The sequence below is a fragment of the Oncorhynchus nerka genome, linkage group LG26 (genome assembly GCF_034236695.1).
Source record: "Oncorhynchus nerka isolate Pitt River linkage group LG26, Oner_Uvic_2.0, whole genome shotgun sequence".
NCBI classification, from domain to species: Eukaryota; Metazoa; Chordata; class Actinopteri; order Salmoniformes; family Salmonidae; genus Oncorhynchus; species Oncorhynchus nerka.
Window position 1 is genome coordinate 54494717 of NC_088421.1, and position 27801 is coordinate 54522517.

At 50.2% G+C, this 27801-nt stretch overlaps 1 protein-coding gene across 1 annotated transcript; it reads left to right on the top strand.

Moving 5' to 3' along the window:
* The first annotated feature begins 2255 nt into the window (after positions 1-2255).
* Positions 2256-27801, top strand: LOC135564925 (E3 ubiquitin-protein ligase RNF216-like). Its single transcript, XM_065011007.1, is given in 10 exon segments — positions 2256-2712; positions 3420-3496; positions 4369-4474; positions 7213-7261; positions 7264-7373; positions 8899-9007; positions 18746-18882; positions 22293-22343; positions 24858-24995; positions 27514-27801. Coding segments are annotated over 8 exon segments (978 nt in total). The 5' UTR covers positions 2256-2712; positions 3420-3496; positions 4369-4378.

Below are 27801 nucleotides of genomic sequence, written 5' to 3' on the forward strand. Positions count from 1 at the left end.
AGGCTCCTCCTCTTGTTAATCAATATGAAGCTGGGAGGCTCCTCTTGTTAATCAATATGAAGCAGGGAGGCTCCTCCTCTTGTTAATCAATATGAAGCTGAGAGGCTCCTCTTGTTAATCAATATGAAGCTGGGAGGCTCCTCCTCCTCTTGTTAATCAATATGAAGCTGGGAGTCTCCTCTTGTTAATCAATATGAAGCTGGGAGTCTCCTCTTGTTAATCAATATGAGGCTGAGAGGCTCCTGCTCTTGTTAATCAATATGATGCTGGGAGGCTCCTCCTCTTGTTTATCAATATGAAGCAGGGAGGCTCCTCCTCTTGTTAATCAATATGAAGCTGGCAGACATTTTTCTGTTCGTGTCTACTAACCAAAAATACACATGGCACCAAAATTATGCAAATGAACCTCTAGACGAAAAAACATGACCAGTCAAATGCATTTTCAGCGCCTGACCGGTTAATGGTTAGCATCCCAACCTTGACCTCTAACCCCTGACTTGGAATAGGTTTGGAGCTGACTAGGTGACCCGTGTCTAGTCTCTTAACACTGTGTGTTTGTCCTAACCACCTGTCCTCTCTCTCTCTTTCTCTCGCTCCCCTCCAATCTCTCTCTTTCTCTCGCTCTCCTCTCTCCCCTCCTTTCGCTCTTTTTCTCGTTCTCCTCCCTCCCTCTTCTCTTTCTCTCTCCCCTCCTCTCTTTCTCTCTCTCCTCCTCTCTTTCTCTCTCTCCTCCTCTCTTTCTCTTTCTCTCTCCCCTCCTCTTTCTTTCTCTCTCTCCCTCCTCTCTTTCTCTCTCTCCCATCTTCTCTTTCTCTTTCCCTCCTCTCTTTCTCTCTCTCCCATCTTCTCTTTCTCTTTCCCCTCCTCTCTTTCTCTCTCTCCCCTCCTCTCTTACTCTCTCTCCCCTCTCTTTCTCTCTCCCCTCCTCTCTCTCTCCCCTCCTCTTTCTCTCTTTCTTTCTCTCTCTCCCCTCCTCTCTTTCTCTCTCCCCTCCTCTCTTTCTCTCTCCCCTCCTCTCTCTCTCCAGCCCCTGAATCCTGCCCGCGACGTGTGATTCGTCCAGCAGCACTGTGGGGGTGTGGCCTCTGGCGATGGACCAATCATAGAGCTAAAAGAGGTTGACGGTCATCGGACTGCACCCCTTCCACCCACCTCGCAGTACAGAGAAACCTCCGCCCCATCCACCTCGCAGTACAGAGACACCTCCGCCCCATCCACCTCGCAGTACAGAGACACATCCGCCCCATCCACCTCGCAGTACAGAGAAACCTCCGCCCCATCCACCTCACAGTACAGAGAAACCTCCGCCCCATCCACCTCGCAGTACAGAGAAACCTCCGCCCCATCCACCTCGCAGTACAGAGAAACCTCCGCCCCATCCACCTCACAGTACAGAGACGGAGACGCCTCCGCCCCATCCACCTCACAGTACAGAGACACCTCCGCCCCATCCACCTCACAGTTCAGAGACACCTCCGCCCCATCCACCTCACAGTACAGAGACACCTCCGCCCCATCCACCTCACAGTACAGAGACGGAGACGCCTCCGCCCCATCCACCTCGCAGTACAGAGACACCTCCGCCCCATCCACCTCACAGTACAGAGAAACCTCCGCCCCATCCACCTCGCAGTACAGAGAAACCTCCGCCCCATCCACCTCACAGTACAGAGACCGAGACGCCTCCGCCCCATCCACCTCACAGTACAGAGACACCTCCGCCCCATCCACCTCACAGTACAGAGACACCTCCGCCCCATCCACCTCACAGTACAGAGACCAAGACGCCTCCGCCCCATCCACCTCACAGTACAGAGACCGAGACACCTCCGCCCCATCCACCTCACAGTACAGAGACGGAGACGCCTCCGCCCCATCCACCTCACAGTACAGAGACAGAGACACCTCCGCCCCATCCACCTCACAGTACAGAGACAGAGACGCCTCCGCCCCATCCACCTCGCAGTACAGAGACGGAGACGCCTCCGCCCCATCCACCTCACAGTACAGAGACGGAGACGCCTCCGCCCCATCCACCTCACAGTACAGAGACCGAGACACCTCCGCCCAATCCACCTCAACCCAGACCAGACATCAACCCTTCGCCAGGCCTGTCCTGCAGGAGGTCAAGTTAGTTTTGCTCCCTCAGGTCCAGTCCCTGCACCTCCTCAGCCCCATGCCCGGCCCCGATCCCCCTACAGCGGCTCCACCCTGGACCCCTCAACCAACCTCCCCTGTCCCCCAGGCTCTCCTCCTAACCCATGCCTTCCAGATCCAACAACCCAGATCCCTTCATCCCCAACCTGTTCCCCAGGTCGCCCCCAGCCCGTGCCTGCTCCCCAACGGTGCCCTGCGGGCCCCTGTGGCGTCCCTGCCCCCGCCGTGCTGATAGCTGCTGCCCCCGAGCGTCTGGGCCTCCCAGAGACCGGCCATCGCATCACCCTGGGCAGCCAGACTCTTGGGGGCCTGAACCCCCAGTCTGGAGCTCCGCTGCTGACACGCGACCTGGAGCCACAGGCGGTCAACCTGCCCCCCCCCATCCCAGCTCTCGCTGTTCCCCTGAACCCTAACCCCGTAGTCCCAGCCCCTGTCGTCCCAGTCGTCCCCAGGACAGCGGAGGAGAGGGCAGGTCCCTCAGAAGACCAACAGGAAGTCCAGAGACCAGAGACACCTCAGCTCCAGCCCCACGTTAGAGCACTGGTCAGAGGAGTGGTGAGTCGTACAGACACGACTGGTAGTGGCCCTCACTTCTCATGGGTAGTGACCCTCACTTCTCATGGGTAGTGACCCTCACTTCTCATGGGTAGTGACCCTCACTCCTAATGGGTAGTGACCCTCACTTCTAATGGGTAGTGACCCTCACTTCTAATGGGTAGCGACCCTCACTTCTAATGGGTAGCGACCCTCACTTCTAATGGGTAGCGACCCACACTTCTAATGGGTAGCGACCCTCACTTCTAATGGGTAGTGACCCTCACTTCTCATGGGTAGTGGCCCTCACTTCTCATGGGTAGTGACCCTCACTTCTCATGGGTAGTGACCCTCACTTCTCATGGGTAGTGGCCCTCACTTCTCATGGGTAGTGACCCTCACTTCTAATGGGTAGTGGCCCTCACTTCTAATGGGTAGTGGCCCTCACTTCTAATGGGTAGTGGCCCTCACTTCTAATGGGTAGCGACCCTCACTTCTAATGGGTAGCGACCCTCACTTCTCATGGGTAGTGGCCCTCACTTCTAATGGGTAGCGACCCTCACTTCTAATGGGTAGCGACCCTCACTTCTAATGGGTAGCGACCCTCACTTCTAATGGGTAGTGGCCCTCACTTCTAATGGGTAGCGACCCTCACTTCTAATGGGTAGCGACCCTCACTTCTCATGGGTAGTTATATCTAGTATGTCTATAACTCCTCTTCTCTCCAGGTGGATCTGTTTCCTGATGTCCAGGAGAACTATGTAGCAGAACTGATCCAGACCAATGACCTGAAAGACCTCAATGTGTAAGAACTACAACTTTCTCCATGACTACCAATGACCTGAAAGACCTCAATGTGTAAGAACTACAACTATCTCCATGACTACCACTGACCTGAAAGAGCTCAATGCGTTAGAACTACAACTATCTCCATGACTACCACTGACCTGAAAGACCTCGATGTGTAAGAACTACAACTATCTCCATGACTACCACTGACCTGAAAGACCTCAATGTGTAAGAACTACAACTATCTCCATGACTACCACTGACCTGAAAGACCTCAATGTGTAAGAACTACAACTATCTCCATGACTACCACTGACCTGAAAGATCTCAATCTGTTAGAACTACAACTATCTCCATGACTACCACTGACCTGAAAGAATCCCAATCTGTTAGAACTACAACTATCTCCATGACTACCACTGACCTGAAAGACCTCAATGTGTAAGAACTACAACTATCTCCATGACTACCACTGACCTGAAAGAATACCAATCTGTTAGAACTACAACTATCTCCATGACTACCACTGACCTGAAAGATTCCCAATCTGTTAGAACTACAACTATCTCCATGACTACCACTGACCTGAAAGAATACCAATCTGTTAGAACTACAACTATCTCCATGACTACCACTGACCTGAAAGAATCCCAATCTGTTAGAACTACAACTATCTCCATGACTGACTGACTGAAATGTGGTTGTCTGTTAGTTGTCTCACCTTGCTCTAGATAAGAGCTTAAAGGACTAAAATATAAAACTCCTGCTATTTAGTTTTCTCTCTCTCTCTCTCTCTCTCTCTGTGTGTGTGTGAGAGATCTGTACCAGCATTATGTAACTCTCTGATATCTGTGTCGGTGTATTTAACCTGTGAGTGTCTGTGTCCAGTATCTGTAACATGTTGCTGGAGAACCCAGCCTTCCCTCAGAGAGAGAGTTCAGCCGCCGCGGCTCAGAGCAGCATGCTACTGGAACCCTGCAACGACAACTCACAGGTAGAGACGTGCGTGAACCCTGTGTGTTAGCTGGGGATGGGGCCTCCGCGGCTCAGAGCAGCATGCTACTGGAACCCTGTGTGTTAGCTGGGGATGGGGCCTCCGCGACTCAGAGCAGCATGCTACTGGAACCCTGTGTGTTAGCTGGGGATGGGGCCTCCGCGGCTCAGAGCAGCATGCTACTGGAACCCTGTGTGTTAGCTGGGGATGGGGCCTCCGCGGCTCAGAGCAGCATGCTACTGGAACCCTGTGTGTTAGCTGGGGATGGGGCCTCCGCGGCTCAGAGCAGCATGCTACTGGAACCCTGTGTGTTAGCTGGGGATGGGGCCTCCGCGGCTCAGAGCAGCATGCTACTGGAACCCTGTGTGTTAGCTGGGGATGGGGCCTCCGCGGCTCAGAGCAGCATGCTACTGGAACCCTGTGTGTTAGCTGGGGATGGGGCCTCCGCGGCTCAGAGCAGCATGCTACTGGAACCCTGTGTGTTAGCTAGGGATGGGGCCTCATAGGGCCTCCGCGGCTCAGAGCAGCATGCTACTGGAACCCTGTGTGTTAGCTGGGGATGGGGCCTCCGCGGCTCAGAGCAGCATGCTACTGGAACCCTGTGTGTTAGCTGGGGATGGGGCCTCCGCGGCTCAGAGCAGCATGCTACTGGAACCCTGTGTGTTAGCTAGGGATGGGGCCTCCGCGGCTCAGAGCAGCATGCTACTGGAACCCTGTGTGTTAGCTAGGGATGGGGCCTCCGCGGCTCAGAGCAGCATGCTACTGGAACCCTGTGTGTTAGCTGGGGATGGGGCCTCCGCGGCTCAGAGCAGCATGCTACTGGAACCCTGTGTGTTAGCTAGGGATGGGGCCTCCGCGGCTCAGAGCAGCATGCTACTGGAACCCTGTGTGTTAGCTAGGGATGGGGCCTCCGCGGCTCAGAGCAGCATGCTACTGGAACCCTGCAACGACAACTCCAACATCCCTAGTGTTAGTCCTGTCTCTCTAAACGCCCCCCCATCCCTAGTGTTAGTCCTGTCTCTCTAAACGCCCCCCCCATCCCTAGTGTTAGTCCTGTCTCTCTAAACGCCCCCCCATCCCTAGTGTTAGTCCTCTGAACGCCCCCCCCATCCCTAGTGTTAGTCCTCTGAACGCCCCCATCCCTAGTGTTAGTCCTGTCTCTCTAAACGCCCCCCATCCCTAGTGTTAGTCCTGTCTCTCTAAACGCCCCCCATCCCTAGTGTTAGTCCTGTCTCTCTAAACGCCCCCCCATCCCTAGTGTTAGTCCTGTCTCTCTAAACGCCCCCATCCCTAGTGTTAGTCCTGTCTCTCTAAACGCCCCCCATCCCTAGTGTTAGTCCTCTGAACGCCCCCCATCCCTAGTGTTAGTCCTCTGAACACCCCCCATCCCTAGTGTTAGTCCTGTCTCTCTAAACGCCCCCCATCCCTAGTGTTAGTCCTGTCTCTCTAAACGCCCCCCATCCCTAGTGTTAGTCCTGTCTCTCTAAACGCCCCCCATCCCTAGTGTTAGTCCTGTCTCTCTAAACGCCCCCATCCCTAGTGTTAGTCCTGTCTCTCCAAACGCCCCCCCATCCCTAGTGTTAGTCCTGTCTCTCTAAACGCCCCCATCCCTAGTGTTAGTCCTCTGAACGCCCCCCCATCCCTAGTGTTAGTCCTGTCTCTCTAAACGCCCCCATCCCTAGTGTTAGCCCTGTCTCTCTCAACGCCCCCATCCCTAGTGTTAGTCCTGTCTCTCTAAACGCCCCCATCCCTAGTGTTAGTCCTGTCTCTCTGAACGCCCCCATCCCTAGTGTTAGCCCTGTCTCTCTCAACGCCCCCCCCATCCCTAGTGTTAGTCCTGTCTCTCTAAACGCCCCCATCCCTAGTGTTAGCCCTGTCTCTCTAAACACCCCCCATCCCTAGTGTTAGCCCTGTATCTCTCAACACCCCCATCCCTAGTGTTAGCCCTGTCTCTCTCAACGCCCCCCATCCCTAGTGTTAGCCCTGTCTCTCTCAACGCCCCCCATCCCTAGTGTTAGTCCTGTCTCTCTAAACGCCCCCATCCCTAGTGTTAGTCCTGTCTCTCTGAACGCCCCCATCCCTAGTGTTAGCCCTGTCTCTCTCAACGCCCCCCATCCCTAGTGTTAGTCCTGTCTCTCTAAACGCCCCCCATCCCTAGTGTTAGCCCTGTCTCTCTAAACACCCCCATCCCTAGTGTTAGCCCTGTATCTCTCAACACCCCCATCCCTAGTGTTAGCCCTGTCTCTCTCAACGCCCCCATCCCTAGTGTTAGCCCTGTCTCTCTCAACGCCCCCCATCCCTAGTGTTAGTCCTGTCTCTCTAAACGCCCCCCATCCCTAGTGTTAGTCCTGTCTCTCTGAACGCCCCCCATCCCTAGTGTTAGCCCTGTCTCTCTAAACGCCCCCCCCATCCCTAGTGTTAGTCCTGTCTCTCTAAACGCCCCCATCCCTAGTGTTAGCCCTGTCTCTCTAAACGCCCCCCATCCCTAGTGTTAGCCCTGTCTCTCTCAACGCCCCCATCCCTAGTGTTAGCCCTGTCTCTCTCAACGCCCCCATCCCTAGTGTTAGTCCTGTCTCTCTAAACCCCCCCATCCCTAGTGTTAGTCCTGTCTCTCTAAACGCCCCCCATCCCTAGTGTTAGTCCTGTCTCTCTAAACCCCCCATCCCTAGTGTTAGCCCTGTCTCTCTCAACGTCCCCCATCCCTAGTGTTAGCCCTGTCTCTCTCTCTCTCTCTGTAGTCTGCAGAGGACCTGTTTGACCTCGGGTCGTTAGGTCAGGTGGGTCAGGAGCGTCGATGCAGGCAGCTGACCTCTTGATGGGAGACTTCAGGATGATTTCCTGTCAGGACATCAAATGGAGCCTCAACGCCTTGAAGGGGCACTACGCAATCACACGCAAGGTACGCTCTCGTCTGTGTGTTTCAGGACTCGCTCGGCGTCTCTCTGTGTGTTTCAGGACTCGCTCGGCGTCTCTCTCTCTGTGTGTTTCAGGACTCGCTCGGCGTCTCTCTCTCTCTGTGTTTCAGGCCTCACTCGTCTCTCTCTGTGTGTTTCAGGCCTCACTCGTCTCTCTCTGTGTGTTTCAGGCCTCACTCGGCGTCTCTCTCTCTGTGTGTTTCAGGCCTCACTCGGCGTCTCTCTCTGTGTGTTTCAGGCCTCACTCGGCGTCTCTCTCTGTGTGTTTCAGGCCTCACTCGGCGTCTCTCTCTGTGTGTTTCAGGCCTCACTCGGCGTCTCTCTCTCTGTGTGTTTCAGGCCTCACCTGGCGTCTCTCTCTCTGTGTGTTTCAGGCCTCACTCGGCGTCTCTCTCTCTGTGTGTTTCAGGCCTCACCTGGCGTCTCTCTCTCTGTGTGTTTCAGGCCTCACTCGTCTCTCTCTGTGTGTATCAGGCCTCACTCGGCATCTCTCTCTCTGTGTGTTTCAGGCCTCACTCGACGTCTCTCTCTCTCTGTGTGTTTCAGGCCTCACTCGTCTCTCTCTGTGTGTTTCAGGCCTCACCTGGTGTCTCTCTCTCTGTGTGTTTCAGGCCTCACCTGGCATCTCTCTCTCTGTGTGTTTCAGGCCTCACCTGGCGTCTCTCTCTCTGTGTGTTTCAGGCCTCACCTGGCGTCTCTCTCTCTGTGTGTTTCAGGCCTCACCTGGCGTCTCTCTCTCTGTGTGTTTCAGGCCTCACTCGGCGTCTCTCTCTCTGTATGTTTCAGGCCTCACCTGGCGTCTCTCTCTCTGTGTGTTTCAGGCCTCACTCGGCGTCTCTCTCTCTGTGTGTTTCAGGCCTCACTCGGCGTCTCTCTCTCTGTGTGTTTCAGGCCTCACCTGGCGTCTCTCTCTCTGTGTGTTTCAGGCCTCACCTGGCGTCTCTCTCTCTGTGTGTTTCAGGCCTCACTCGGCGTCTCTCTCTGTATGTTTCAGGCCTCACCTGGCGTCTCTCTCTCTGTATGTTTCAGGCCTCACCTGGCGTCTCTCTGTGTGTTTCAGGCCTCACTCGGCGTCTCTCTCTCTGTGTGTTTCAGGCCTCACTCGGCGTCTCTCTCTCTGTGTGTTTCAGGCCTCACTCGGCGTCTCTCTCTCTGTGTGTTTCAGGCCTCACCTGGCGTCTCTCTCTCTGTGTGTTTCAGGCCTCACTCGGCGTCTCTCTCTCTGTGTGTTTCAGGCCTCACTCGGCGTCTCTCTCTCTGTGTGTTTCAGGCCTCACTCGGCGTCTCTCTCTCTGTATGTTTCAGGCCTCACCTGGCGTCTCTCTCTCTGTGTGTTTCAGGCCTCACTCGGCGTCTCTCTCTGTGTGTTTCAGGCCTCACCTGGCGTCTCTCTCTCTGTATGTTTCAGGCCTCACCTGGCATCTCTCTCTGTGTGTTTCAGGCCTCACCTGGCGTCTCTCTCTCTGTGTGTTTCAGGCCTCACCTGGCGTCTCTCTCTGTTTGTTTCAGGCCTTATGTGAAGCGGTGAAGCAGTTTCAAGACTCTGAGTCGTTAGAGAAGAAACGACGCAGGAGACAGACTGCAGAACGCTGCTATATAGACTTCAAGTATCAGCACGGTGAATTACACACTACACACTACACCCTACAGACTACACACTACACACTACACACTACAGACTACACCCTACACCCTACAGACTACACACTACACACTACACCCTACAGACTACACACTACACACTACACACTACAGACTACACCCTACACCCTACAGACTACACCCTACACACTACACCCTACAGACTGCAGAACGCTGCTATATAGACTTCAAGTATCAGCACGGTGAATTACACACTACACACTACACCCTACAGACTACACACTACACACTACACCCTACAGACTACACACTACACACTACACACTACAGACTACACCCTACACCCTACAGACTACACCCTACACACTACACCCTACAGACTGCAGAACGCTGCTATATAGACTTCAAGTATCAGCACGGTGAATTACACACTACACACTACACCCTACAGACTACACACTACACACTACAGACTACACCCTACACCCTACAGACTACACCCTACACACTACACCCTACAGACTACACCCTACAGACTGCAGAACGCTGCTATATAGACTTCAAGTATCAGCACGGTGAATTACACACTACACCCTACACCCTACACACTACACCCTACAGACTACACCCTACACACTACACCCTACAGACTACACACTACACCCTACAGACTACACACTACACCCTACACACTACACCCTACACACTACACCCTACAGACTGCAGAACGCTGCTATATAGACTTCAAGTATCAGCACAGTGAATTACACACTACACCCTACACACTACACCCTACAGACTGCAGAACGCTGCTATATAGACTTCAAGTATCAGCACGGTGAATTACACACTACACCCTACAGACTACACCCTACACCCTACACACTACACACTACACCCTACACACTACACCCTACAGACTACACCCTACACACTACACCCTACACACTACACACTACAGACTGCAGAACGCTGCTATATAGACTTCAAGTATCAGCACAGTGAATTACACACTACACCCTACACCCTACAGACTACACCCTACACACTACACCCTACACACTACACCCTACATACTACACCCTACATACTACACCCTACACACTACACCCTACACCCTACAGACTGCACACTACACACTACACCCTACACCCTACACACTACACCCTACACACTACACCCTACAGACTGCACACTACACACTACAGACTACACCCTACACCCTACACACTACACCCTACAGACTACACACTACACCCTACAGACTGCAGAACGCTGCTATATAGACTTCAAGTATCAGCACGGTGAATTACACCCTACACACTACACACTACACCCTACACCCTACACACTACACCCTACACACTACACACTACACCCTACAGACTGCAGAACGCTGCTATATAGACTTCAAGTATCAGCACGGTGAATTACACACTACATACTACACACTACACCCTACACCCTACACACTACACCCTACACACTACACCCTACAGACTGCAGAATGCTGCTATATAGACTTCAAGTATCAGCACGGTGAATTACACACTACACCCTACACCCTACACACTACACACTACACCCTACACCCTACACACTACACACTACACCCTACACACTACACCCTACACACTACACCCTACAGACTGCAGAACGCTGCTATATAGACTTCAAGTATCAGCACGGTGAATTACACACTACACCCTACACACTACACACTACACACTACACACTACACCCTCCTACACACTACACACTACACCCTGCACACTACACCCTCCTACACACTACACACTACACCCTGCACACTACACACTACACACTACACCCTACAGACTGCAGAACGCTGCTATATAGACTTCAAGTATCAGCACGGTGAATTACACACTACACACTACACACTACACCCTCCTACACACTACACACTACACCCTGCACACTACACCCTCCTACACACTACACACTACACCCTGCACACTACACCCTACACACTACACCCTACAGACTGCAGAACGCTGCTATATAGACTTCAAGTATCAGCACAGTGAATTACACACTACACCCTACACACTACACACTACACACTACACACTACAGACTACACCCTACATCCTACACACTACACCCTACATACTACACCCTACACACTACACCCTACACCCTACAGACTACACCCTACACACTACACCCTACACACTACACCCTACATACTACACCCTACATACTACACCCTACACACTACACCCTACACCCTACAGACTGCACACTACACACTACACCCTACACCCTACACACTACACCCTACACACTACACCCTGCACACTACACACTACAGACTACACCCTACACCCTACACACTACACCCTACAGACTACACACTACACCCTACAGACTGCAGAACGCTGCTATATAGACTTCAAGTATCAGCACGGTGAATTACACCCTACACACTACACCCTACACACTACACCCTACACACTACACACTACACCCTACAGACTGCAGAACGCTGCTATATAGACTTCAAGTATCAGCACGGTGAATTACACACTACATACTACACACTACACCCTACACCCTACACACTACACCCTACACACTACACCCTACAGACTGCAGAATGCTGCTATATAGACTTCAAGTATCAGCACGGTGAATTACACACTACACCCTACACCCTACACCCTACACACTACACACTACACACTACACCCTACACCCTACACACTACACACTACACCCTACACACTACACCCTACACACTACACCCTACAGACTGCAGAACGCTGCTATATAGACTTCAAGTATCAGCACGGTGAATTACACACTACACCCTACACACTACACACTACACACTACACCCTCCTACACACTACACACTACACCCTGCACACTACACCCTCCTACACACTACACACTACACCCTGCACACTACACACTACACACTACACCCTACAGACTGCAGAACGCTGCTATATAGACTTCAAGTATCAGCACGGTGAATTACACACTACACACTACACACTACACCCTGCACACTACACCCTCCTACACACTACACCCTGCACACTACACCCTACACACTACACCCTACAGACTGCAGAACGCTGCTATATAGACTTCAAGTATCAGCACGGTGAATTACACACTACACCCTACACCCTACAGACTACACCCTACAGACTACACCCTACACACTACACACTACACCCTACAGACTACACCCTACACACTACACCCTACACACTACACCCTACACACTACAGACTACACCCTACACACTACACCCTACACCCTACAGACTACACCCTACAGACTACACCCTACACACTACACACTACACCCTACAGACTACACCCTACACACTACAGACTACACACTACACCCTACACACTACAGACTACACCCTACACACTACACCCTACACCCTACATACTACACCCTACATACTACACACTACACCCTACACACTACACCCTACACACTACATACTACACCCTACACACTACACACTACACACTACACCCTACACACTACACCCTACACACTACATACTACACCCTACATACTACACACTACACCCTACACACTACATACTACACCCTACATACTACACACTACACCCTACACACTACTCCCTACACACTACACCCTACACACTACACATTACACACTACATACTACACACTACGCACTAACCTAACACTCTCTCTCTATCAGGTCCAGTTGACCTCTAACCCTGTATCTCTCTCTATCAGGTCCAGTTGACCCTGTATCTCTCTCTATCAGGTCCAGTTGACCCTGTATCTCTCTCTATCAGGTCCAGTTGACCCCTAACCCTGTATCTCTCTCTATCAGGTCCAGTTGACCCTGTATCTCTCTCTATCAGGTCCAGTTGACCCCTAACCCTGTATCTCTCTATCAGGTCCAGTTGACCCCTAACCCTGTATCTCTCTCTATCAGGTCCAGTTGACCCTGTATCTCTCTCTATCAGGTCCAGTTACCCCTAACCCTGTATCTCTCTCTATCAGGTCCAGTTGACCCCTAACCCTGTATCTCTCTCTATCAGGTCCAGTTAACCCTGTATCTCTCTTTATCAGGTCCAGTTAACCTCTAACCCTGTATCTCTCTCTATCAGGTCCAGTTAACCCCTAACCCTGTATCTCTCTCTATCAGGTCCAGTTAACCCCTAACCCTGTATCTCTCTCTATCAGGTCCAGTTGACCTCTAACCCTGTATCTCTCTCTCAGGTCCAGTTAACCCCTAACCCTGTATCTCTCTCTATCAGGTCCAGTTGACCCTGTATCTCTCTCTATCAGGTCCAGTACACCCCTAACCCTGTATATCTCTCTATCAGGTCCAGTTGACCCCTAACCCTGTATCTCTCTCTATCAGGACCAGTTAACCCTGTATCTCTCTCTATCAGGTCCAGTTGACCCCTAACCCTGTATCTCTCTCTATCAGGTCCAGTTGACCTCTAACCCTGTATCTCTCTATCAGGTCCAGTTGACCCCTAACCCTGTATCTCTCTCTATCAGGTCCAGTTGACCCCTAACCCTGTATCTCTCTCTATCAGGTCCAGTTGACCCCTAACCCTGTATCTCTCTCTATCAGGTCCAGTTAACCCTGTATCTCTCTCTATCAGGTCCAGTTAACCCCTAACCCTGTATCTCTCTCTATCAGGTCCAGTTGACCCTGTATCTCTCTCTATCAGGTCCAGTTGACCTCTAACCCTGTATCTCTCTCTATCAGGTCCAGTTAACCCTGTATCTCTCTATCAGGTCCAGTTAACCCTGTATCTCTCTCTATCAGGTCCAGTTAACCCTGTATCTCTCTCTATCAGGTCCAGTTGACCCTGTATCTCTCTCTATCAGGTCCAGTTGACCCTGTATCTCTCTCTATCAGGTCCAGTTGACCCCTAACCCTGTATCTCTCTCTATCAGGTCCAGTTGACCCCTAACCCTGTATCTCTCTCTATCAGGTCCAGTTGACCTCTAACCCTGTATCTCTCTCTATCAGGTCCAGTTAACCCCTAACCCTGTATCTCTCTCTATCAGGTCCAGTTGACCTCTAACCCTGTATCTCTCTCTATCAGGTCCAGTTGACCTCTAACCCTGTATCTCTCTCTCAGGTCCAGTTAACCCCTAACCCTGTATCTCTCTCTATCAGGTCCAGTACACCCCTAACCCTGTATATCTCTCTATCAGGTCCAGTTGACCCCTAACCCTGTATCTCTCTCTATCAGGACCAGTTAACCCTGTATCTCTCTCTATCAGGTCCAGTTGACCCCTAACCCTGTATCTCTCTCTATCAGGTCCAGTTGACCTCTAACCCTGTATCTCTCTATCAGGTCCAGTTGACCCCTAACCCTGTATCTCTCTCTATCAGGTCCAGTTGACCCCTAACCCTGTATCTCTCTCTATCAGGTCCAGTTGACCCCTAACCCTGTATCTCTCTCTATCAGGTCCAGTTAACCCTGTATCTCTCTCTATCAGGTCCAGTTAACCCCTAACCCTGTATCTCTCTCTATCAGGTCCAGTTGACCCTGTATCTCTCTCTATCAGGTCCAGTTGACCTCTAACCCTGTATCTCTCTCTATCAGGTCCAGTTAACCCTGTATCTCTCTATCAGGTCCAGTTAACCCTGTATCTCTCTCTATCAGGTCCAGTTAACCCTGTGTCTCTCTCTATCAGGTCCAGTTGACCCTGTATCTCTCTCTATCAGGTCCAGTTGACCCTGTATCTCTCTCTATCAGGTCCAGTTGACCCCTAACCCTGTATCTCTCTCTATCAGGTCCAGTTGACCCCTAACCCTGTATCTCTCTCTATCAGGTCCAGTTGACCTCTAACCCTGTATCTCTCTCTATCAGGTCCAGTTAACCCCTAACCCTGTATCTCTCTCTATCAGGTCCAGTTGACCTCTAACCCTGTATCTCTCTCTATCAGGTCCAGTTGACCCCTAACCCTGTATCTCTCTCTATCAGGTCCAGTTGACCCCTAACCCTGTATCTCTCTCTATCAGGTCCAGTTGACCCCTAACCCTGTATCTCTCTCTATCAGGTCCAGTTGACCCCTAACCCTGTATCTCTCTCTATCAGGTCCAGTTGACCCCTAACCCTGTATCTCTCTCTATCAGGTCCAGTTGACCCCTAACCCTGTATCTCTCTCTATCAGGTCCAGTTGACCCCTAACCCTGTATCTCTCTCTATCAGGTCCAGTTGACCTCTAACCCAGTATCTCTCTCTATCAGGTCCAGTTAACCCGTATCTCTCTCTATCAGGTCCAGTTAACCTCTAACCCTGTATCTCTCTCTATCAGGTCCAGTTAACCTCTAACCCTGTATCTCTCTCTATCAGGTCCAGTTAACCCCTAACCCTGTATCTCTCTCTATCAGGTCCAGTTGACCTCTAACCCTGTATCTCTCTCTATCAGGTCCAGTTGACCCCTAACCCTGTATCTCTCTCTATCAGGTCCAGTTGACCCCTAACCCTGTATCTCTCTCTATCAGGTCCAGTTGACCCTGTATCTCTCTCTATCAGGTCCAGTTGACCCCTAACCCTGTATCTCTCTCTATCAGGTCCAGTTGACCCCTAACCCTGTATCTCTCTCTATCAGGTCCAGTTGACCCCTAACCCTGTATCTCTCTCTATCAGGTCCAGTTGACCCCTAACCCTGTATCTCTCTCTATCAGGTCCAGTTGACCCTGTATCTCTCTCTATCAGGTCCAGTTGACCCTGTATCTCTCTCTATCAGGTCCAGTTAACCCTGTATCTCTCACTATCAGGTCCAGTTAACCCTGTATCTCTCTCTATCAGGTCCAGTTGACCCCTAACCCTGTATCTCTCTCTATCAGGTCCAGTTGACCCCTAACCCTGTATCTCTCTCTATCAGGTCCAGTTAACCCTGTATCTCTCTCTATCAGGTCCAGTTGACCCCTAACCCTGTATCTCTCTCTATCAGGTCCAGTTGACCCCTAACCTTGTATCTCTCTCTATCAGGTCCAGTTGACTCTGTATCTCTCTCTATCAGGTCCAATTGACTCTGTATCTCTCTCTATCAGGTCCAGTTGACTCTGTATCTCTCTCTATCAGGTCCAATTGACTCTGTATCTCTCTCTATCAGGTCCAGTTTACCCTGTATCTCTCTCTATCAGGTCCAGTTAACCCCTAACCCTGTATCTCTCTCTATCAGGTCCAGTTGACCTCTAACCCTGTATCTCTCTCTATCAGGTCCAGTTAACCCTGTATCTCTCTCTATCAGGTCCAGTTAACCCTGTATCTCTCTCTATCAGGTCCAGTTGACCCCTAACCCTGTATCTCTCTCTATCAGGTCCAGTTAACCCCTAACCCTGTATCTCTCTCTATCAGGTCCAGTTGACCTCTAACCCTGTATCTCTCTCTATCAGGTCCAGTTAACCCCTAACCCTGTATCTCTCTCTATCAGGTCCAGTTAACCCCTAACCCTGTATCTCTCTCTATCAGGTCCAGTTGACCTCTAACCCTGTATCTCTCTCTATCAGGTCCAGTTGACCTCTAACCCTGTATCTCTCTCTATCAGGTCCAGTTGACCCCTAACCCTGTATCTCTCTCTATCAGGTCCAGTTGACCCTGTATCTCTCTCTATCAGGTCCAGTTGACCCCTAACCCTGTATCTCTCTCTATCAGGTCCAGTTGACCCCTAACCCTGTATCTCTCTCTATCAGGTCCAGTTGACCCTGTATCTCTCTCTATCAGGTCCAGTTGACCCCTAACCCTGTATCTCTCTCTATCAGGTCCAGTTAACCCTGTATCTCTCTCTATCAGGTCCAGTTGACCCTGTATCTCTCTCTATCAGGTCCAGTTAACCCTGTATCTCTCTCTACCAGGTCCAGTTAACCCCTAACCCTGTATCTCTCTCTATCAGGTCCAGTTGACCCTGTATCTCTCTCTATCAGGTCCAGTACACCCCTAACCCTGTATATCTCTCTATCAGGTCCAGTTGACCCCTAACCCTGTATCTCTCTCTATCAGGACCAGTTAACCCTGTATCTCTCTCTATCAGGTCCAGTTGACCCCTAACCCTGTATCTCTCTCTATCAGGTCCAGTTGACCTCTAACCCTGTATCTCTCTATCAGGTCCAGTTGACCCCTAACCCTGTATCTCTCTCTATCAGGTCCAGTTGACCCCTAACCCTGTATCTCTCTCTATCAGGTCCAGTTGACCCCTAACCCTGTATCTCTCTCTATCAGGTCCAGTTAACCCTGTATCTCTCTCTATCAGGTCCAGTTAACCCCTAACCCTGTATCTCTCTCTATCAGGTCCAGTTGACCCTGTATCTCTCTCTATCAGGTCCAGTTGACCTCTAACCCTGTATCTCTCTCTATCAGGTCCAGTTAACCCTGTATCTCTCTATCAGGTCCAGTTAACCCTGTATCTCTCTCTATCAGGTCCAGTTAACCCTGTATCTCTCTCTATCAGGTCCAGTTGACCCTGTATCTCTCTCTATCAGGTCCAGTTGAGCCTGTATCTCTCTCTATCAGGTCCAGTTGACCCCTAACCCTGTATCTCTCTCTATCAGGTCCAGTTGACCCCTAACCCTGTATCTCTCTCTATCAGGTCCAGTTGACCCCTAACCCTGTATCTCTCTCTATCAGGTCCAGTTGACTCTGTATCTCTCTCTATCAGGTCCAGTTGACTCTGTATCTCTCTCTATCAGGTCCAATTGACTCTGTATCTCTCTCTATCAGGTCCAGTTGACTCTGTATCTCTCTCTATCAGGTCCAATTGACTCTGTATCTCTCTCTATCAGGTCCAGTTTACCCTGTATCTCTCTCTATCAGGTCCAGTTGACCCCTAACCCTGTATCTCTCTCTACCAGGTCCAGTTGACCCTGTATCTCTCTCTATCAGGTCCAGTTAACCCCTAACCCTGTATCTCTCTCTATCAGGTCCAGTTAACCCCTAACCCTGTATCTCTCTCTATCAGGTCCAGTTGACCCCTAACCCTGTATCTCTCTCTATCAGGTCCAGTTAACCCCTAACCCTGTATCTCTCTCTATCAGGTCCAGTTGACCTCTAACCCTGTATCTCTCTCTATCAGGTCCAGTTAACCCCTAACCCTGTATCTCTCTCTATCAGGTCCAGTTAACCCCTAACCCTGTATCTCTCTCTATCAGGTCCAGTTGACCTCTAACCCTGTATCTCTCTCTATCAGGTCCAGTTGACCCCTAACCCTGTATCTCTCTATCAGGTCCAGTTGACCCCTAACCCTGTATCTCTCTCTATCAGGTCCAGTTGACCCTGTATCTCTCTCTATCAGGTCCAGTTGACCCCTAACCCTGTATCTCTCTCTATCAGGTCCAGTTGACCCCTAACCCTGTATCTCTCTCTATCAGGTCCAGTTGACCCTGTATCTCTCTCTATCAGGTCCAGTTACCCCTAACCCTGTATCTCTCTCTATCAGGTCCAGTTGACCTCTAACCCTGTATCTCTCTCTATCAGGTCCAGTTGACCCTGTATCTCTCTCTATCAGGTCCAGTTGACCCCTAACCCTGTATCTCTCTCTACCAGGTCCAGTTGACCCTGTATCTCTCTCTATCAGGTCCAGTTGACCCTGTATCTCTTTCTATCAGGTCCAGTTGACCTCTAACCCTGTATCTCTCTCTATCAGGTCCAGTTGACCCTGTATCTCTCTCTATCAGGTCCAGTTAACCCTGTATCTCTCTCTACCAGGTCCAGTTGACCCCTAACCCTGTATCTCTCTCCTTCCGTCAGGTTCGGTGAAGTTGGAGAGGAGGATGTACTTCCTGGAGAAGAACCGTCGCGGCTGCAGGACGTACGGAGCATCTCTGGACCCCTCGTTGCAGAGGGAGGTCACCTTCTATCAGCAGAAAGCCAAGGAGCATGCTGAGGTACACACACACACACACACACACACACACACACACACACACACACACACACACACACACACTCTCACTACACACACACACACACACTCTCACTGAACACACACACACACACACACACCTCACTACACACACACACACACACACACTCACTGAACACACACACACACACACTCTCACTAAACACACACACACACACACACTCTCACTAAACAGACACACACACACACACACACTCTCACTAAACAGACACACACACACACTCTCACTGAAACACACACACACACACACACTCTCACTGAACACACACACACACACACACTCTCACTGACACACACACACACACACACTCTCACTGAACACACACACACACACACACTCTCACTGAACACACACACACACACACACTCTCACTGAACACACACACACACACACTCTCACTGAACACACACACACACACACACTCTCACTGAACACACACACACACACTCTCACTGAACACACACACACACACACTCTCACTGAAACACACACACACACACACTCTCACTGACACACACACACACACACACACACTCTCACTGAACACACACACACACACACACACTCTCACTGAACACACACACACACACACACACTCTCACTGAACACACACACACACACACACTCTCACTGAACACACACACACACACACACACTCTCACTGAACACACACACACACACACACACTCTCACTGAACACACACACTCTCACTGAACACACACACACACACACACACTCTCACTGAACACACACACACACACACACACTCTCACTGAACACACACACACACACACTCTCACTGAACACACACACACACACACACACACACTCTCACTGACACACACACACACACACACACTCTCACTGAACACACACACACACACACTCACTGAACACACACACACACACACACACACACACTCACTGAACAGACACACACACACACACACACACACACTCTCACTGAACACACACACACACACACACACTCTCACTGACACACACACACACACACACACTCTCACTGAACACACACACACACACACTCTCACTGAACACACACACACACACTCTCACTGAACACACACACACACACACACTCTCACTGAACACACACACACACACTCTCACTGAACACACACACACACTCTCACTGAACACACACACACACACTCTCACTGAACACACACACACACACACACTCTCACTGAACACACACACACACACACACACTCTCACTGAACAGACACACACACTCTCACTGAACACACACACACACACACACACTCTCACTGAACACACACACACACACACACACACACACACACTCACTGAACACACACACACACACACTCACTGAACACACACACACACACACTCACTGAACACACACACACACACACACTCTCACTGACACACACACACACACACACTCTCACTGAACACACACACACACACACACACACACACACACACACACACACACACACACTCTCACTGAACACACACACACACACACTCTCACTGAACACACACACACACACACACTCTCACTGAACACACACACACACACACACTCTCACTGAACACACACACACACACACTCTCACTGAACACACACACACACACACACACTCTCACTGAACACACACACACACACACACACTCTCACTGAACACACACACACACACACACTCTCACTGAACACACACACACACACACACACTCTCACTGAACACACACACACACACACACACTCTCACTGAACACACACACACACACACACACTCTCACTGAACACACACACACACACACACACTCTCACTGAACACACACACACACACACTCTCACTGAACACACACACACACACACACTCTCACTGAACACACACACACACACACTCTCACTGAACACACACACACTCTCACTGAACACACACACACTCTCACTGAACACACACACACACTCTCACTGTACACACACTCACTCTCACTGTACACACTCACTCTCACTGTACACACACACACTCTCACTGTACACACACACACTCTCACTGTACACACACTCACTCTCACTGTTATATAACTGATGAGGGGTCTGTTATATATCTGATGAGGGGTCTGTTATATAACTGATGAGGGGTCTGTTACATATCTGATGAGGGGTCTGTTATATAACTGATGAGGGGTCTGTTATATAACTGATGAGGGGTCTGTTATATAACTGATGAGGGGTCTGTTATATAACTGATGAGGGGTCTGTTATATATCTGATGAGGGGTCTGTTATATATCTGATGAGGGGTCTGTTATATAACTGATGAGGGGTCTGTTATATAACTGATGAGGGTCTGTTATATAACTGATGAGGGGTCTGTTATATAACTGATGAGGGGTCTGTTATATATCTGATGAGGGTCTGTTATATATCTGATGAGGGGTCTGTTATATATCTGATGAGGGTCTGTTATATAACTGATGAGGGTCTGTTATATAACTGATGAGGGGTCTGTTATATATCTGATGAGGGGTCTGTTATATATCTGATGAGGGGTCTGTTATATAACTGATGAGGGGTCTGTTATATAACTGATGAGGGGTCTGTTATATAACTGATGAGGGGTCTGTTATATATCTGATGAGGGGTCTGTTATATAACTGATGAGGGGTCTGTTATATAACTGATGAGGGGTCTGTTATATAACTGATGAGGGGTCTGTTATATAACTGATGAGGGGTCTGTTATATAACTGATGAGGGGTCTGTTATATATCTGATGAGGGGTCTGTTATATATCTGATGAGGGGTCTGTTATATATCTGATGAGGGGTCTGTTATATATCTGATGAGGGGTCTGTTATATATCTGATGAGGGGTCTGTTATATATCTGATGAGGGGTCTGTTATATATCTGATGAGGGGTCTGTTATATATCTGATGAGGGGTCTGTTATATAACTGATGAGGGGTCTGTTATATATCTGATGAGGGGTCTGTTATATATCTGATGAGGGGTCTGTTATATATCTGATGAGGGGTCTGTTATATAACTGATGAGGGGTCTGTTATATATCTGATGAGGGGTCTGTTATATATCTGATGAGGGGTCTGTTATATAACTGATGAGGGGTCTGTTATATATCTGATGAGGGGTCTGTTATATATCTGATGAGGGGTCTGTTATATAACTGATGAGGGGTCTGTTATATAACTGATGAGGGGTCTGTTATATAACTGATGAGGGGTCTGTTATATAACTGATGAGGGGTCTGTTATATAACTGATGAGGGGTCTGTTATATAACTGATGAGGGGTCTGTTATATAACTGATGAGGGGTCTGTTATATAACATGATGTTCTCTCTCTGTGCAGCATGAAGACTTCCTGCTGGCTCTGCAGGTTAATGAGGAGGAGTATGAGAAGGTACATCTACCCAAACATCACTTCCTCTCTCTACTTCTCACTTCCTCTCTCTCTACTTCTCACTTCCTCTCTCTCTGTCTCTCTCACTTCCTCTCTCTCGGTCTATCTCACTTCCTCTCTCTCTACCTCTCACTTCCTCTCTCTCGGTCTCTCTCACTTCCTCTCTCTCTGTCTCTCTCACTTCCTCTCTCTCTACCTCTCACTTCCTCTCTCTCTACCTCTCACTTCCTCTCTCTCTACCTCTCACTTCCTCTCTCTCTACCTCTCACTTCCTCTCTCTCTGTCTCTCTCACTTCCCCTCTCTGTGTCTCTCACTTCCCTTCTCTGTGTCTCTCACTTCCTCTCTCTCTACTTCTCACTTCCTCTCTCTCTACCTCTCACTTCCTCTCTCTCTCTACCTCTCACTTCCTCTCTCTCTGTCTCTCTCACTTCCTCTCTCTCTACCTCACTTCCTCTCTCTCTCTACCTCTCACTTCCTCTCTCTCTGCCTCTCACTTCCTCTCTCTCTGTCTCTCTCACTTCCTCTCTCTCTACTTCTCACTTCCTCTCTCTGTGTCTCTCACTTCCTCTCTCTCTACTTCTCACCTCCTCTCTCTCTACCTCTCACTTCCTCTCTCTCTGTCTCTCACTTCCTCTCTCTCTGTCTCTCACTTCCTCTCTCTCTGTCTCTCACTTCCTCTCTCTCTGTCTCTCACTTCCTCTCTCTCTACTTCTCACTTCATCTCTCTCTCTACCTCTCACTTCCTCTCTCTCTCTACCTCTCACTTCCTCTCTCTCTCTCTACCTCTCACTTCCTCTCTCTCTCTCTACCTCTCACTTCCTCTCTCTCTACCTCTCACTTCCTCTCTCTCTACCTCTCACTGCCTCTCTCTCTACCTCTCACTTCCTCTCTCTCTACCTCTCACTTCCTCTCTGTCTCTCTCACTTCCTCTCTCTCTACTTCTCATTTCCTCTCTCTCTACTTCTCACTTCCTCTCTCTGTCTCTCTCTCTACCTCTCACTTCCTCTCTCTCTACCTCTCACTTCCTCTCTCTCTACCTCTCACTTCCTCTCTCTCTACCTCTCACTTCCTCTCTCTCGGTCTCTCTCACTTCCTCTCTCCCTACCTCTCACTTCCTCTCTCTCGGTCTGTCTCACTTCCTCTCTCTCTGTCTCTCTCACTTCCTCTCTCTCTACCTCTCACTTCCTCTCTCTCTCTACCTCTCACTTCCTCTCTCTCTCTACTTCTCACTTCCTCTCTCTCTGTCTCTCTCACTTCCTCTCTCTACCTCTCACTTCCTCTCTCTCTGTCTCTCTCACTTCCCCTCTCTCTGTCTCTCTCACTTCCTCTCTCTCTACTTCTCACTTCCTCTCTCTCAGTGTCTCTCACTTCCTCTCTCTCTCTACTTCTCACTTCCTCTCTCTCTACTTCTCACTTCCTCTCTCTCTCTACTTCTCACTTCCTCTCTCTCTCTACCTCTCACTTCCTCTCTCTCTGTCTCTCTCACTTCCTCTCTCTCTACCTCTCACTTCCTCTCTCTCTACCTCTCACTTCCTCTCTCTCTGTCTCTCTCACTTCCTCTCTCTCTACCTCTCACTTCCTCTCTCTCTCTACCTCTCACTTCCTCTCTCTCTGTCTCTCTCACTTCCCCTCTCTCTGTCTCTCTCACTTCCTCTCTCTCTACTTCTCACTTCCTCTCTCTGTGTCTCTCACTTCCTCTCTCTCTACTTCTCACTCCCTCTCTCTCTACCTCTCACTTCCTCTCTCTCTACCTCTCACTTCTCTCTCTCTCTCTCTACCTCTCACTTCCTCTCTCTGTCTCTCTCACTTCCTCTCTCGGTCTCTCTCACTACCTCTCTCTCTACTTCTCACTTCCTCTCTCTCTTCCTCTCACTTCCTCTCTCTCTTCCTCTCACTTCCTCTCTCTCTTCCTCTCACTTCCTCTCTCTCTTCCTCTCACTTCCTCTCTCTCTACTTCTCACTTCCTCTCTCTGTGTCTCTCACTTCCTCTCTCTCTACCTCTCACTTCCTCTCTCTCGGTCTCTCTCACTTCCTCTCTCTGTCTCTCTCACTTCCTCTCTCTCTACTTCTCACTTCATCTGTCTCTCACTTCCTCTCTCTCTACCTCTCACTTCCTCTCTCTCTCTACCTCTCACTTCCTCTCTCTCTCTACCTCTCTCTACCTCTCACTTCCTCTCTCTCTACCTCTCACTTCCTCTCTCTCTACCTCTCACTTCCTCTCTCTCTACCTCTCATTTCCTCTCTCTCTACTTCTCACTTCCTCTCTCTGTCTCTCTCACTTCCTCTCTCTCTACCTCTCACTTCCTCCCTCTCTCTCTACCTCTCACTTCCTCTCTCTCTACCTCTTCCTCTCTCTCTCTACCTCTTCCTCTCTCTCTACCTCTCACTTCCTCTCTCTCTACCTCTCACTACCTGGGTGTTGGGTTGTGTAGTGAACATCTCTCTCTCTCTCTCTCTCTCTCTCTCTCTCTCTCTCTCTTTCTCTGTCTCTCTCTCTCTTTCTCTCTCTCTAGGACGGACAGCTGATAGAGTGTGGGTGTTGCTGTGGGGACTTTGCCTTCGAGAAGATGACCCAGTGTTCTGATGGACATCTCTTCTGTAAAGAATGTCTGGTTAAATATGCAGAGGAGGCTGTGTTCGGGTCGGGACAGGTATGTGGGGGTGGGGACAGGTATGTGGGGGTGGGGACAGGTATGTGGGGGTGGGGACAGGTATGTGGGGGTGGGTACGCTGTGTGGTTTAGGTGTTAACAGGGTGTCTCTGTGTTCCAGTCCTCTCTCAGCTGTGTGGTTTAGGTGTTAACAGGGTGTCTCTGTGTTCCAGCCCTCTCTCAGCTGTCTAGTTTAGGTGTTAACAGGGTGTCTCTGTGTTCCAGTCCTCTCTCAGCTGTGTGGTTTAGGTGTTAACAGGGTGTCTCTGTGTTCCAGTCCTCTCTCAGCTGTGTGGTTTAGGTGTTAACAGGGTGTCTCTGTGTTCCAGTCCTCTCTCAGCTGTGTGGTTTAGGTGTTAACAGGGTGTCTCTGTGTTCCAGTCCTCTCTCAGCTGTGTGGTTTAGGTGTTAACAGGGTGTCTCTGTGTTCCAGTCCTCTCTCAGCTGTGTGGTTTAGGTGTTAACAGGGTGTCTCTGTGTTCCAGTCCTCTCTCAGCTGTGTGGTTTAGGTGTTAACAGGGTGTCTCTGTGTTCCAGTCCTCTCTCAGCTGTGTGGTTTAGGCTGTTAACAGGGTGTCCCTGTGTTCCAGTCCTCTCTCAGCTGTGTGGTTTAGGTGTTAACAGGGTGTCTCTGTGTTCCAGTCCTCTCTCAGCTGTGTGGTTTAGGTGTTAACAGGGTGTCTCTGTGTTCCAGTCCTCTCTCAGCTGTGTGGTTTAGGTGTTAACAGGGTGTCTCTGTGTTCCAGTCCTCTCTCAGCTGTGTGGTTTAGGTGTTAACAGGGTGTCTCTGTGTTCCAGTCCTCTCTCAGCTGTGTGGTTTAGGTGTTAACAGGGTGTCTCTGTGTTCCAGTCCTCTCTCAGCTGTGTGGTTTAGGTGTTAACAGGGTGTCTCTGTGTTCCAGTCCTCTCTCAGCTGTGTGGTTTAGGTGTTAACAGGGTGTCTCTGTGTTCCAGTCCTCTCTCAGCTGTGTGGTTTAGGTGTTAACAGGGTGTCTCTGTGTTCCAGTCCTCTCTCAGCTGTGTGGTTTAGGTGTTAACAGGGTGTCTCTGTGTTCCAGTCCTCTCTCAGCTGTGTGGTTTAGGTGTTAACATGGTGTCTCTGTGTTCCAGTCCTCTCTCAGCTGTGTGGTTTAGGCTGTTAACAGGGTGTCTCTGTGTTCCAGTCCTCTCTCAGCTGTGTGGTTTAGGCTGTTAACAGGGTGTCTCTGTGTTCCAGTCCTCTCTCAGCTGTGTGGTTTAGGTGTTAACAGGGTGTCTCTGTGTTCCAGTCTCTCTCAGCTGTGTGGTTTAGGTGTTAACATGGTGTCTCTGTGTTCCAGTCCTCTCTCAGCTGTGTGGTTTAGGTGTTAACAGGGTGTCTCTGTGTTCCAGTCCTCTCTCAGCTGTGTGGTTTAGGTGTTAACAGGGTGTCTCTGTGTTCCAGTCCTCTCTCAGCTGTGTGGTTTAGGTGTTAACAGGGTGTCTCTGTGTTCCAGTCCTCTCTCAGCTGTGTGGTTTAGGTGTTAACAGGGTGTCTCTGTGTTCCAGTCCTCTCTCAGCTGTGTGGTTTAGGTGTTAACAGGGTGTCTCTGTGTTCCAGTCCTCTCTCAGCTGTGTGGTTTAGGTGTTAACAGGGTGTCTCTGTGTTCCAGTCCTCTCTCAGCTGTGTGGTTTAGGTGTTAACAGGGTGTCTCTGTGTTCCAGTCCTCTCTCAGCTGTGTGGTTTAGGCTGTTAACAGGGTGTCTCTGTGTTCCAGTCCTCTCTCAGCTGTGTGGTTTAGGTGTTAACAGGGTGTCTCTGTGTTCCAGTCCTCTCTCAGCTGTGTGGTTTAGGTGTTAACAGGGTGTCTCTGTGTTCCAGTCCTCTCTCAGCTGTGTGGTTTAGGTGTTAACAGGGTGTCTCTGTGTTCCAGTCCTCTCTCAGCTGTGTGGTTTAGGTGTTAACAGGGTGTCTCTGTGTTCCAGTCCTCTCTCAGCTGTGTGGTTTAGGTGTTAACAGGTTGTCTCTGTGTTCCAGTCCTCTCTCAGCTGTGTGGTTTAGGTGTTAACAGGGTGTCTCTGTGTTCCAGTCCTCTCTCAGCTGTGTGGTTTAGGCTGTTAACAGGGTGTCTCTGTGTTCCAGTCCTCTCTCAGCTGTGTGGTTTAGGTGTTAACAGGGTGTCTCTGTGTTCCAGTCCCTCTCTCAGCTGTGTGGTTTAGGTGTTAACAGGGTGTCTCTGTGTTCCAGTCCTCTCTCAGCTGTGTGGTTTAGGTGTTAACAGGGTGTCTCTGTGTTCCAGTCCTCTCTCAGCTGTGTGGTTTAGGTGTTAACAGGGTGTCTCTGTGTTCCAGTCCTCTCTCAGCTGTGTGGTTTAGGTGTTAACAGGGTGTCTCTGTGTTCCAGTCCTCTCTCAGCTGTGTGGTTTAGGTGTTAACAGGGTGTCTCTGTGTTCCAGTCCTCTCTCAGCTGTGTGGTTTAGGCTGTTAACAGGGTGTCTCTGTGTTCCAGTCCTCTCTCAGCTGTGTGGTTTAGGTGTTAACAGGGTGTCTCTGTGTTCCAGTCCTCTCTCAGCTGTATGGAAGCAGACTGTCCCTGTTCCTTCCCGGTGTGCGAGTTGGAAAAGGTTTTGCCGGACACGGTGTTGTGTAAATACTACGAGAGACAAGCTGAAGAGGCCGTGGCCGCGACCTGCGCCGACGAACTAGTACGGTATGACCATACCAATATTAGACATGACCCTTCTTGTGATTGTCTAAAGGGTCGGCCATGTTGTTCAGGGAGTTGGGTAACCGTGGTGATACAAATACTAGACATGAACCTTCTTGTGATGTCGATAGACGGACTATAA